The 14,736-nt window shown below is 43.7% G+C and overlaps 1 protein-coding gene across 3 annotated transcripts in view; it reads right to left on the bottom strand.

The window, feature by feature from the left end:
- The window catches only part of CEP128 (centrosomal protein 128), a 437,566-nt gene that overhangs the window by 102,375 nt on the left and 320,455 nt on the right, over window positions 1-14,736 (bottom strand). For all 3 annotated transcript variants that reach the window (XM_045015395.1, XM_045015394.1, XM_045015396.1), the window contains exon 19: window positions 7,251-7,300. In XM_045015395.1, the coding sequence (XP_044871330.1) occupies window positions 7,251-7,300 (50 nt within the window). The remainder of the gene's footprint in view (window positions 1-7,250; window positions 7,301-14,736) is intronic.

Below are 14,736 nucleotides of genomic sequence, written 5' to 3'. Positions count from 1 at the left end.
CTCTGAAAACATCGACTCAATGTGCAGCAGCAGTCAAAAAAACTAACAGAATGTTAGGAGCCATTAGGAAAGGGAAAGATAAGACAGAAAATATCATAATGCTACTATATAAATCCATGGTACTCCCACATCTTGAATACTGCGTGCAGGTCTGGTCACTCATCTCAAAAAAGATATATTAGAATTTTAAAAGGTACAGAGAAGTGCAACAAAAATTGGAACTGCTTCTGTATGAGAAAAAGATTAAAAAGACTGGGACTTTTCATCTTGGAAAAGAGACAACTAAGAGGGGAATGATAGAGGCTATGAAATTGTGACTGGTATGGCGAAAGTGAATAAGGGGGTGCTGTTTACTCCTTTCCATAACACAAAACCAAGGCGTCACCCAATGAAATGAATATGCAGCAGATTTAAAACAAACAAAAGGAAGTACTTGTTCACAAAACACACAGTCAGCCTGTGGTACCGTTATAAGAAAACAGAACTTGACAGAAATGCGGCCATTTTGTATACTCAGCCACCATTAACTGGAAGTGAGACCACCACATAGTCAGGAATAATTTGGCCTTTGCCTAAGCAAAACAAAACAGCTGCACGACTGCAATGTTGCTAATAAGAATAAATAAAGTGACAAACTCATAAAATGGGAGGGAGTGTGAATAGTTGACTTTTAACCTGTGTGTCTATGACCATGAGGTGTTTTTTTTGCTGGGAGTTGCGTAGCTGATAAGAAGAATTATGAGTTATTTGCTGATGCTAGGAAAATTGTTAGCCCACTAGGGGATTACTATAAATTACGTGCTTTGTTTTGAGCAAACTATAAAAAGATTAATTAACGTGTGCAATTTGGAGAAGCTTTTGACGAGCTAGGAGTCTGATGTGCAATTTTAGAGGTGTGTTTTAGACTGAATAAAAACAAGGATTTTTAGGTGAAAGCACTCTTGTGCATACCAATCATTTGTCAGACAGAGGAGCTATATCCCCATTGTTTTATGTCCTGAAACCGCCTGAAAAACAAAGACTAGTTATCATAGTTTCATGTTCAGAAAATCCCAGGTAACATAACTTTTTGCCAGAGGTCTGTTGTGAAGACCAAAACTGCAACAGGATTCAAAAAAGAACTAGGTAAGTTCATGGAGGATAGGTCCATCAATGGCTAGTAGCCAAGAGGATCAGGGATGCAACCCCATGTTCAGAATGTCCTTAGCCTCTGATTGCCAGAAGCTGGGAAACAGGATACTAAGCTAAATGGACCATTGGCCTGACCCAGCATGGCTGTTCTTATGTTCAATGATGTGACTCATGGCCAGAAAGGGTTAAGCAACTCGCAGGCTAATTGACCCATTCAACCTCCAGGGACATATTGGTTGATAATGTTTCTGTTTTTGTGTGTTTACATATATATTGTTAGAGGTTAACAATGTAATCACAGTCCCAGTCTATACTGTATTCTGTTAATTCAGAGATCAAAAGGACATCTTAACATTTAAATGAACTGTAAACATAGTAATGTCACTGTATTCATCTCTCTTTGAAATGTATAGCGAATCACCTGCTACTGGTAGAGAACAGGCAATTGCCTTATGTTAATCCGTGTAGCTAATTACTGGTGTTGCTTAGGAAATAGGTCTACTTCAAAATCTCAATGAATGCCTATTGTTCGCCTAAGAACTCCGAGCTGTCAGGAAAAGGCCTAGAACTGCATTAAAAACCCTTTGGGTCCTGATCCTTTTTATCTCAGATCTGCTTGATGCTTTATGCAGGGGAAGTGTGAGTCATAAGACTGAGACCTCCAGTTCCATCTGATCACCCTGAATATGAACTTTGGACTATAACCTATGGACTAATTCAGAAAGAACTCTTTGCAACTACAAAGCTCACCATCTCTACTATCTGATCTCAGAACTGTGCTCATGTCTGTATGCATACTGATCTTTTAACCAATACACACACTCTTTTCTTTTAAAATAAATTTTAATTTAGTTAATAAGGATTGGCTGTAAGTGTGTATTTGGGTGAGATTTGAAATATTCATTAACCTGGGAGGTAATGTGGCTGATCCTTTGGGACTGGTAGAACTTTCCTATATGATGAATAAAATTTTCAGTAATCTTCATCATATTTGACTTGGGTGTCTGTGTGGAGGCCTAAGGCTGGGTTGCTTTAAGGAAACTGTGGTGTTGGCTTCTGGGTAACCAGTAAGGTATTATAGAAGCTGTTTTGTGCTGGCTTGGTTAATCTAAGTATTGGAATATCCACCAGCTTTGGGGATTGTCTTCCCCATTCCTTGCAGTTCACCCTAATTGAGTAACCACAGTGTGGCTCCCTGGGACCCTGGTAACAAATGGATATACTGGGAAGAGCAGGAAAGGCATAGTGCAAGCCTAAGCACTCCCTCTGTATACTGGAGAGCTTGGGTGCGATGATGCCCTCTGATTTACAACCCTTTCCTGAGCTCCCCAGGGCAATAATTACATGCCACAATATAGTTCTAAATTTTAGTGGGAATTATTACATCAACTTTTTTAAGTTTAGTTTTCTTTCCTATACCAGAGCCTACGATGTTGTAAAATGCAGTTTTGAAGGCCAGAAATGTTGTATATATAGCAGAAAGGACCCACTGGCTTGAAAGGCAGAATGCTTCATCAGGAGCATTTTTTGATCTATTAAGGCCTTGTCTCGATTAAGGTTTAGTGCAAGTTGTAGTGTAGATGCATTGCGCCAGTGTAAATTGTGATTTACAACAATACATCTTACCCTGGTTTGAGACTGAGGAAAGCTGCTTTTGCACAAATCAGAGTTGTAACCTGACCCTTGCCGGCCTAGGCCCCCAAAACACTGAGAGACCAACCAAGGTGCAGCACTCATGTCCTTTTATTGTTTGTGTCCATTCCCACCACCTACTATTTACAAGTATTTACAGAGACCAAGACTCTTGGAGACTACTAGCTTCACAGCCAGCAGGGATCTAGAGCCCAAGCTCCTCCCTTTCCTGTCTCCCCCTCTTTCCTGTCTCTTAGCCCGCTTTATAGGGCAGGCTGGCTACCCAGGCCTGCAGGTGGATCCCCTCTGGTAATTAGGGCATGGCCCCTTAGCCAGCCCAACTAACTCTTTTTCCTCCGGAACTGGGCTAACAAGGGCCTGGCTTGTTTCTCAACATGCTGTTACACCCCTCGCCACTGAAGAGGCATACCGTCCGGCCACCCTCGGCCCACCTGCCTTCCGGCCCTTTCGCCTTTTATTTTTACTTGGAGTGAGGCTCTCCGCGGGGAGGTCTTCCCCCGGAGCTGGGTGAGCCCCAGCCCCCTCCACCAGTGTTCGCTCCATCCCCCGCCCACAGAAGGTACACTACAGAGGCAGATGCTGCCCCTCTAATTCTGCCTCTGCCCGCAGATCCTCACATAAATCACACGGTGGGGAGGGCCCCAACCCTTGCTCCTCCTGTACCTGAGGGACAGGGTCAGGAGTTATCCTCCCATCAGGCGGGATCTTCCCTGCCTCAGTTTCCCCTACATCTATGTGTGGGTTCGGGGCCTCGTCTGCGTACAGCCTCGTCCAAGCACACTAGCTTGTCGTTGTCTTCCCACTTTCACAGGGATAGTGGGCAGGTTCTATCCCCCTATCTGCCCTGCTACCTGTGTCCACCCACAAAACTTGGCCCACTTGCACTCCATCTCTGGGCAGTCCCGTTTTGTGTGTCCCGGTTTGCCACATTTCCAGGAGGTAAGCCAGGCCAGTCGATCGGGTGTCCCTCAGGGCTCGCCCCTCTTCCCTGGGGCCGCCCCAGAGAATGGCTCAGGTTGCCTCCTCCCTGGCTCCCTATCCTTCTGGGGCCAGTCCTCCCTCCGGGGTCTCTCAGCCTCTATATACTCTTCAGTTAACCTCACCGCGGCCTCTACAGTCTCAGGCTGGTGTCGCCTCACCCAGACCCATATTGTCTCGGGGAGGCTTTGTAACAACTGTTCCATGACCACACTGTCCATAATCTCCGCTGTGGTCCGTATCTCGGGCCGTAGCGACTGGGTCGCCCAGTCCATTAGCCGCATGGCGGACATCCAGAGAGCGGCCCGCAGCTTCTGCCGGTAGCGTTTGGCTGATAGGCCCACCAGTTCTAGAGTAGCGGTCCGTACAGTCCCATAATCCCAGGTGTGTTCTTCGCTAAGCGCCATATAGGCCGCTTGAGCCTCTCCCACCAGGTACAGTGTGAGCCGAAAGGCCTAGGTTGTCCTTTCCCACCCGGTGCCTGTGGCTACCCACTCAAATGTCCCCAAGAATGCATCCGGGTCGTCTGCCGGGCTCATCTTGCATAGTCCCCAGCCTGGAGCCCAGATGCCCTCACCCACCGCAGGACTCACCAGCCACTGTAGAAGCTGCGCTTGGGTATTGGTCTGCTCCCTGAGAAAGTCCTGCAGGCTTTGTTGTTGTTCTGCCTGCCAGGTCAGGAAGGCCTGCTTCTTAGTCTGCTGGGACAACTGGGCATTGACCAGGGCCTACTGCATCTCCTCCTGCTGCTTCACCAGCCATTTTAGGGTCTCTTCCATCTCCAGGGCCGCCAACCACAGTCGCTGGCATCAAATCCCGGATAAGCCCCCATGTGTAACATGGTCCTCACCGGCTTAGGCCCCCAAAACACCCAGAGACCAACTGAGGTGCAGCACTCGTGTCCTTTTATTGTGTGTGTCCGTTCCCACCACCTACTATTTACAAGTATTTACAGAGACCAAGACTCTTGGAGACTACTAGCTACCCAGCCAGCAGGGATCTAGAGCCCACGCTCCTCCCTTTCCTGTCTCCCCCTCCTTCCTGTCTCTTAGCCCGCTTTATAGGGAAGGCTGGCTACCCAGGCCTGCAGGGCTAACAGGGGCCTGGCTTGTTTCTCCAAGCCAGCACCTTGTTTCAGAGTTTACACCAGTACAGTACATCTATACTAAGGGGCTTGCACTAGTGTAGATTCATCAGTGGCTGAAATTCCCAGTGTCAACAAGGCATCAAATTGTGTTTCCCAATCTTTTCAGGCAACTGTTCCAGTTTATCAATAAAAATACCACCTTCTAAAGATCTTGGCTTTATTGTCCAAAACCTCCCTTTAATTGTGCATTCTCCTATGCACAATGAAGCTTGACTTGTTCAAAAGACACTATGGTTTGGAGCATCTACGGCAGGCCAAGAAAATGAAAATGAAAAATAAGTGGGCAGGAGAGTCACAAAGGCACAGCACAGTAGCTTGGCATCAAGGTAAAACATGGAGAAGCTAGTGTACCAGTCACAAAATCTGAAAAGGACCAGCACTGGTTTCCTGTTTATTGAGAGTCACTGAATAAAGTTAATAACAAAAGTATAGAACTTAGTAAAGCCAAAGAGTCAAAGGATAATTTTGCAGTTCAGACACTTAATTCGTAAATTCCTTCAGAACTCTTGGGTGTACTACATGGGCCTGGTAACTTGTTGCTTAATTTATCAATTTGGTTCTGTATTACTACTTTTGACCTCTCAACCTCTGACTGTACCTCATCTTTGCAATCCAAAAAGAGTAGATACCTTAACTACCCTGTGGCAAAAATTCATGCAGATAAGTCTTTAGCTTCTCCACAATAGCCTTATTCTTCTTAATTGCTCCCTTTACTCCTTTTTAATGCAGCAGACCTAGAGCTTCTTTAATAATCTTCCTGTTTCTGACATAGTTAATTAGGTCTTATTTGTTTTTTATATTTATGACTATTTGCTTTTCACATTTTATTTTAGCCGTTTAATTTCTATACTACATGTTGCCTGCTGTATTTTTTGCTCCTCTCAAATGTTTTCATATGGGTTTGATTTCCATTTTCTGAAAGACACCTGCTTTGCTTGAATAAACCTCCTGAACCTCACCATTTAGCCATACTGGTTTATTTCTTGCCTTCCTATTCCTTTTCAGTTCAAAGGAATGCATGCCTTCTGTGACTGTTATGGTATGCTTAAATAGTATTCCAGTGCTGGGTCTAAGGTTAAAAAGGTTCAAGACTAATGTAAACCACTAACTGCTAATAAAGTTAACTACTTCACTGCTGTATGACGTACTAAATTCTGTATATCTAGCAAGGGTTTGCCATAGGAAATTCGACCATACGTGGCACACTCCAGTGCTTCATTTATTTGAATGGACATTTCACTGGACATTGCTGCCAGAACACACACACATGCAGTGGCTGCATGGAGATTTACAAAGCTAGCTGGGATGAAAATTGTACCTAAATCTGAGATTTTACTCAATGTTATGGGAAAAACAAATATACTCCAAGAAGATGAATCAACCTAATGAACTAGAGCAGGGATCGGCAACCTTTGGCATGCGGCCTGCCAGGGTAAGCACTCTGGCGGGCCGGGCTGGTTTGTTTACCAGCCGCACCCGCAGGTTCGGCTGATCGTAGCTCCTGCTGGCCGCGGTTCATCGCTCCAGGCCAATGGGGGCTGCGGGAAGTGGTGTGGGCTGAGGGATGTGCTGGCCACAGCTTCTCACAGCCCCCATTGGCCTGGAATGGTGAACTGCGGCCAGCGGGAGCTGCGGTCGGCCAAACCTGCGGACATGGCAGGTAAACAAACTGGCCCGACCAGCCAGGGGGCTTACCGTGGTGGACCGCGAGCTGAAGGTTGCCAATCCCTGACCTAGAGTAAAAACACAAACATACACAGACACACATATACATATTACATTACATATGTGTGCGTATCTCTAATTTTTTTCTGAAACATCTGGTCTTTTAACTAACTTTTCCAAGTAATGGAATTTGCTTTCCTGGCAAAGAAAATTGAGAAATGTTTTCATAAATATCTCCCCTGCATTTGCATTGTGCCTATATATATGCCCACATGGAGAGGGGCCAAACATATGATATAAACAGAGCAACTGCCAACTGAGACAAATTCAGTACAGCTTGGCTCACTCCAAAGGGAAAGCACTCGTTTTGCTGATTAACTGCATTTGTCGCCTACAGAAAACAAGAGTAATTGGGTTGAATCTCACTGGTGGCTGTAGTATCATGAATAGAATAGACAGCAAGAAGTACAACCACCAGATGGAAGCCTGCTAGCCAGTTAAGTCTGCTCTATTATCAGTCTAGCTATTGGCTGGCGGGAAGCAATCCAGCAGTGTGGTCTTACTGGTGAGCAGTCACTGTGTGGCTGTGGGTTTCCTCTATGTGGATTAGGAGAAAGGCATTAAGGAGGAAGGTTACCAAAAAATAAAGCTTCTCCAGTCTAATTAGGAGATATACCTGTAGCGCTGCCATTTCTTCCTCTCTCCTGTGAGTCTTCTCCAGCAGATCTGCAAGAAAGACAAAACACAAAGCAATGAGAACTGAGTTACTTGTTAATAAGCTCAGCTTGAAGTGTTAGCGCCTGATAAAGAAAACCCATGATAAAGATGTCAAGTTTTTGTATGAAATGTCATAAAAATGTGCCCTGTGAAACTGAAATGTGTCAGTGACAAGAATGTTGCCAAGCATGGGCTGCTGAAGTGATTAAAAACTAGCTATAAGAAGGCAATTTGACCCAGAAAGCCACTGAATGGGGCAGAGTTCAATTCAGACAAAAAGATATATTTACCTTTAATTTTTCTTTATTTTAACACCTGTATCAGAAATGACCAAAGAGATCTTTTCTGAAAACTGATTAAAAATAGGAAAGAGATCAAAGACATTCAATTAAAAATCATAGTTCACTCTGGAATAAATTTTTATGACCAAGTTACAACCCCTTGAAGAAAAGGGCATTTATTAATAGAAGTGCAGTCTAAATCACAGCTACAATAATTATCACCTTTCACCAGGACAGAGTTAAAAAAAGTTTGATCATGGAAATGGCAAGCTCCCTGAAACATCAGTGCCTGACAGGGAAAGTGCTCACTAGAGGAGAACTCACTCTCTTGCAGTCTATGCTCCATGACATCTTACATTTTGATATTCACTTATGTAACAACAACCAAAATATACTTGACAGTTCATGTTGCTGTGCACTTGCCTATTTCAGCTCCACATAGGATTTGTCACGTGAGTTGCACTACTCTTCGTTTCACTCATGTACTTTGGGAATACAGTTGAACTCAGGATATAGTGTGTGATGTTCACAGTTCTATCTGGGAAACCTTGACAGGTGACCTCACAAAGTCCCCAAGAAAAACAGAAACGACTGTTTTGAACACATTTTTCTTTCTAACTACTGTAACTGACAAAAAACTCAGTTCAGAGTCTGGCAGCAAACAGAAAGAGTATCCCAACAAAGTCAGAGACGGCTTTGAACCAAAATGTGTTCCCATATGCTGGGATAAGGAAAGATGTTGGTTTGAGAGAACTTTAACTGCCACAAGGGGTCTCAAGATTCACAACTCCTCCCTGATACCGCTCAGGTAAGGAGCAGTGGATTGTAAGATGTCCAAAAGCACCTATGCAGACTTAGTGGGAGAAAGAGTCCATTCATACAATGGCACATAGTTCAGTGAGCAACAAGGAACCAAAAGCATCCATAGTGAGAGCTATTTAATTATTCTTCCTGTATGCAAAAGACCTTTCCTTCTTTCCTTGGTACTCTTATTTTTCTTACTCAGTCCACAGTATTTAGCGTTACACATAGTAAAAGTTTCTCAATTTCCCCCTTTGCCACTACTGCTTGATAGTTACAATGAATCACACTCCAGGAGAGAATAAGTATAACAGTAATTTGTCCTTGTTATATACTACTGTTACCTTGAACACAAAGGGACGTGGAAAAAGCGTTTTTGGAAAGACAACTTTTTGGTGGCCATCACTCATCTCCAATCCAAAACCATGATTACCCCCTTGGGATAGAAATAGATTCAGCAAAAGAAGGGACAGAGAGTAGTATTCCAGACCAATCAAAGAACAATCAAACCACTGCATGACTCTGGAAGAACACCCTTTAGAGGAAGGGTCACATAGAAGAGAGGGAGAGGAATTTCTGGGATTAATGGGGTGCTTCAGACTGTTCAAATGGGGTTTCTGATAGAGCTGTCAGAAAAAAACCCCAAAGACAAGCTTATCATATCCCTGAAATTAACTCCTGACACCAGCACCTGAGAGTGACTCAAGTTATCTCTCCTTTGTTATGGGTTGGAGCCCAGAGACAGTTGCTCTCCAAAATCAAAAAAGGGATGAGAAAATCAGACAGGACCAACATCATTCAGAAAATACACAAGAAGGCAAGATTTCAGATGGAATCTCAAAAACCCATAATAGCAAGTCTCTCTCAACATACTCATACCGGAGCGTCACTAGTAGTACGTATACTTCTACTATTACAAGGGAATCTTCCAGCCAAAAGCCTTCTCTTTTGTCCCATTGACAGTTTTGAAATAATGGGAATAATAACCACCAAAATACCAATGGTTTTAGTAGCAGCCCTTCTACTCATTCCTATACAACCTGCTAATCCAAGCTTTCTTAAGAAAAAGGCCATTACAGAAACAAACACCCAAATCATTCCTATAAAAGCAAGTATGTGGCAAACAGATTCGAGCCATCCAATCCTGACATAGGCTGCAACAGCTTGGTAATAACTCAAGACAGAGACAAAGTCAAGGGCTCTATTTACATCCTACTTGGTGCAGGAAAAGAAGCGAAGGGCAAAGGTGGTTTTATGCCACTTTTTCACCTCCCCATATTATAGGGTTATTTTGGTCTCCCGTATAAATTAGAGCAGCATGGCAGGTGTGTTTGTCTAATCTGTCCTTGAAAACCTCCAATGAGGAGGGATTTCACAAACTCTCTTGGAAGCCTATTTCAGAGCTTAACCATTCTTATATTTAGAGAGTTTTTCCTAATATCTCACCAAAATCTCCTTTGGTGAAGGTTACACTCTTTACTTCTCCTACCTTCAGTGGATATTGCAGAACAATTGATCACAGTCCTCTTTATAACACGCTTAACAGGTCCTCCCTCAGTCTTCTTTTTTCAAAATTAAACATGACCAGTTTTTTTAATCTTAGCTTATAGGTCAAGTTTTCTAAATCTTTTATAATTTTTGTTTCTCTCCTCTGGATGCTCTTCAGTTTGTCCATACTGTTCTTCAAGTGTGATGCCTAAAACTGGACACAGTACTCCAGCTAAGATCTCACTACTGACAAGTGGAGCAGAACAATTACCTCCAGGCTTACATGAGACACTCCTGTTAATACATCACAGAATTATATTAGCCTTTTTTGCAGCTTCATCATATTGTTGACTCATTTTTAATTAGTGATCTGCTATGATCCCAGATCTTTTTTCAGCAGTACTACTGCCTAGCTGGTTGTGCTCCATTTTTTGTGCATTTGATTTTTTCTTCCTGAGTGTAGTACTTTGCCCTCAGTTTAATGAATTTTTGTTGATTTCAGACCATTTCTCCAATCTTTCGTTTTGAATTCTAATCCTGTCCGCAAAAGTGCTTGCAACTCCATTCACAAATTGTATATGCATACTCTCCTCTGCATTATGCACATCATTAATAAAAATATTGAATAGTACCAGACCCAGGACAGACCCCTCCAGGATCTTAAAATATGTCCTCCCAGTTTGACAGGGAATCATTGATGATGACCCTTTAAATATATTTTTTCAACCAGTTGTGCACCCAACCTTATGGTAATTTCATCTTGACCATATTTCCCTAATTTGCTTAAGAGAATGTCATATGGGATAGTGTCAAAAGCCTTAATAAAATAAAAATATATAATGTCTACAGCTTCCATCCTATTTACTAGGCCAGTAACCCAGTCAAAAAAGGAAATTAGGTTGGTTTGGCATGATTTGTTCTTGACCAATTCATACTGGTATTACTTATTACCCTATTATCCTCTAGGTGCTTACAAACTGATTGTTTAATAATTTGTTCCAGTATCTTTCCAGGTATCAAAATTAGGCTGACGGGGCTATAATTCCCTGGGCTCTCTTTGTTCTCCTTTTTAAAGATAGGTACTATGTTTGCCCTTCTCCAGTCCTCTGGGAGCTCACCCATCCTCCATGAGTTCTCAAAGATAATTGTTAACAGTTTTGAGATTGCTTCAGCTAATTCCTTATGTACCCGAGGGTGAATTTCATCAGGACCTGCCAACTTGAATACATCTAATTTATCTAAATATTCTTTAACCTGTTCCTCCCACCTTGCAAATTTAATTGTGTTAAGTAGCTAGTCACAAAAAATTTTTTTAGTGAAGACTGAGATCAACAAAATTAAAGGCATTAAAATGAACACCTGAGCCTTCTTAATGTCATCTGTTATTAGCTCTCATTCCCCTCTAAGTAGTGAACCTACCCTTGCCTTCATCTTTCTCTCATTTATAGATTCATAGATTCCAAGGCTAGAAGGGACCATTGTGATCTCTAGACCAGTGGTTCCCAAACTTTAACAACCTGTGGACCCCTTTCACTAAAATGTCAAGTCTCGCGAACCCCCTCCTAAAAATGAGTATTTCCAGGGATTTTCTCCTTTACCTGATTATAAATTATAAAAGTAGTTATCTTGGAAATATAAAATTTGTTTTTATGACATGCTTATTAAACACTATTATTATTATTTATAATTACAGTATTTTTATTACATTATGAAAACAGCAACACTCTTCTAAGATCTCACTTTCATAGCTTGTATCACTTTGAATAAACCTGTTATAAGACAAGGCTCCTATGTTTCATCAAGGAGTATCAGATGTGAAACAGCATGAAGGTATTTAAGATGACAACTCAAAGAGTTCCTCCTACACAAGCATTCAGGTCTTGAGCAGTCCAGGCAAACAACGCACGTTACAACAAAGCTTAAACTTGTTCTTCATAATAATTTTAAAAACAATACTAGCTGTCTATTTAATTTTAAAAACAGCAAAAAATATCTACCTCCTGTGATAGACCCAGGCCAGTTGGGAATAGCAGAGTAGTAGAAGGGAGATATACTGGCCACTGGATAAGAAGTTTTCTGTTCCCTGAGTGACCAGAGCAGGGGCTGCTCCAGGCTAATGAGAACACCTGACTTCAATCAACCTGCTAAGAGTCAGGTGAGGCTGTTAAGCAGCTGACTCTAATTAAGGTCCCTCTGATGCTATGAAAGGGCTCACTCCAGTCAGGCCAAAGGGAGCTAGAGGAGAGGAAGTGCACATGAGGAACTGGGAGCAAGAGATGTGCAAGAAGCTGAGAGTGAGTAGGCATACTGCTGGAGGACTGAGAATTACAAGCGTTATCAGACATCAGGTGGTGAGGACAAAGAAGGTGTTGGGAGGAGGCCATGGGGAAGTAGCCCAGGGAGTTGTAGCTGTCGTGCAACTGTACCAGGAGGCACTCTAGACAGCTGCAGTCCACAGGGCCCTGGGCTGGAACCTGGAGTAGAGGGTGGGCCTGGGTTCCTCCCAAACCTCCCAACTCCTGATCAAACACAGGAGGAATTGACCTGGACTGTGGCTTCTGCCAGAGGGAAAGGTTCTGGGCTGTTTCCCGACCCACAGGGTGAATCTGTGAGGCGAGCAAATCCGCCAATAAGTGCAGGATCCACCAAGGTAGAGGAGGAACTTTGTCACAACTGGTGTCAAGAGTGGGATTTGGTGTGCACAGCGCAGCGGAAGAAGGAGGGTGATTTAAAAAAAAAGAGAGAAAAAAAGGTAGAGGGTTTTTTTTTTTCACCACAATGGATGACATTGTACGGACATTGATGCAAGCTACGGCGGCCCAGCAGGAGGCTACTCGTGTCCAGGCAGCCGCCCAACAGGAAGCAGTGCGGCTGCAGCAAGAGACTAATCGCCTGCTGATGGATCAGGCTGCTCAAGACCGAGCTATGTTGCGGGAACTGATAAACCAGGTAAAGACCCTTACAGAGCTGAACCGCAGCCATGATGGGACACGGATCATATGGGCCAGCCATTGGCGGCAGAAAATGACGCAGGAGGATAATGTAGAGGCATACCTTCTGGCCTTTGAGAGGACAGCCCTACGAGAGGCCTGGCTTCGAGATCAGTGGTCTGGAATCCTTGCCCCATTCCTGTGTGGGGAGGCCCAGAAGGCCTACCATGATCTGCCTGAGGAGGCTGCAGCAGACTACCCCCAGCTGAAAGCAGAGATCCTGGCCAGATCTGGGGTAATGACCACAGTGCGGGCCCAGTGGTATCACAAGTGGAGGTACCAGGAAAACAAAACCCCGCGGTCCCAATTGTTTGACCTCATCCGTCTCGCATCAAAGTGGTCGCGAATGGAGTCCCGGAGTCTGGAAGAGATACTAGAGGTTCTGGTCATCGACCGATACATGAGGGGACTACTGCCAGATCTTCGCTCCTGGGTAAGCCAGAATGAACCCTTCACTTATGACGAGGTTGTCGCCCTGATAGAGAGGCGAAGGACAGCGAGGGAGCTGATCCGACCAGTTAAGGAAGAGGCACCCTGGGTTAAACTAGCAGCACTAAGCCCTAAAGCTCGGGTGACTGGGCCACCAGGAGGGCCCAGGTGGAAAAAGAGAAGGGCTGAAGGCCCCCCAGAGGCCACAAGAGTCGGAGCACTGAGGGAGAAGAGGATAGTGATAGACCAAAAGACTGGGGAACGCCTAGGGCTCCCTACAGATGTTATGCCTGCAGGGAGTGGGGACACATAGCTGCACAGTGTCCCAATGCTGAAGAGCCTATGCAGTGTAACCTGGGGAACTGGGCAGACCCATGCTCCCTAATTTTTTTTATATATTTTTTTATATTTATTATATTTTATATTATATTATCCACCTTGTGGCTGAGTCAACTGGCTCAGGCTACAGGACTAAAAATAGCAGTGTAGACATTGGGCTTGGGCTGGAGACAGGGCTCTGAGATTCTTCACCGTCATGGAGTTTCTGATCCGTAGCTGCAGCCCAAGCCCGAACATCTACACTGCAATTTTTAAGATCCACAGCCAAAGACCCACAAGCCGGAGTCAGTTGAGCTGGGCTCTGACACTCAGTGCTGTGGGTTTTTTATTGCAGTGTAAACAAACCTTAAGTATATTATGTCAACACTTACCTTTATCAACCAAACTTTTCATCTCATCAATAACATATAAAGTTAGTTTGAGAGAATCTGTTTTCCATAAACATATGTGACACTCTGAACCTTAAAGTAGCACCCGGTAACTCTCAAATTCATCATATGGTTGCAATATTTCATACAAAGCATACCAGATTTAAGATACCATATGAAACTCAATGTTCTGTCAAAATATGTATATCATTATGATGTATGAAGTTATGAGATTTTGCTATAAGGTTGTTATTGAAATATGTTGTGAATTTGGGAGATGCCCACTGCTAGCTCTCCAATGACAACAAAGATGATGACCCACACCCAAATGGGTGTTAAGCAACCATCATGAGCTACTGACCAGCGGGGGAACTGTAAATAAGGGATGTACAATTCAATAAGAGAGAGTTGCGCAAGCACCACACAATGGAGATTGCTTAACTCTGTGACTCAGCAAGGCTCACCAGAACATGTCTGGGCCAGTATCTTTCCTGGGACATGAACTGAGAGTATAAAACAAGGGACAGCCGCATCATCAGACCACCTCTCTCCTCCCTCACCTACACTGAAGGCAACAAGAACACTGGGAAGACAAAGACTTGAACTGAGGAGATTGGTCCCAGGCTAAGAAGGAAATTCAGACTGTGTATTAAGAAGTGTCAGTTGCCTGTAACATCTATTAGAGTGAGAAAAAACTGTTTGATTCAAATCTTGCTTAGTCTGACAATGTTTAGAATTCAGACTGCATT

This window comes from Mauremys mutica, chromosome 4, assembly GCF_020497125.1.
Source record: "Mauremys mutica isolate MM-2020 ecotype Southern chromosome 4, ASM2049712v1, whole genome shotgun sequence".
Taxonomy (NCBI): domain Eukaryota; kingdom Metazoa; phylum Chordata; order Testudines; family Geoemydidae; genus Mauremys; species Mauremys mutica.
This window is presented reverse-complemented; position numbering and strand designations above follow the sequence as displayed.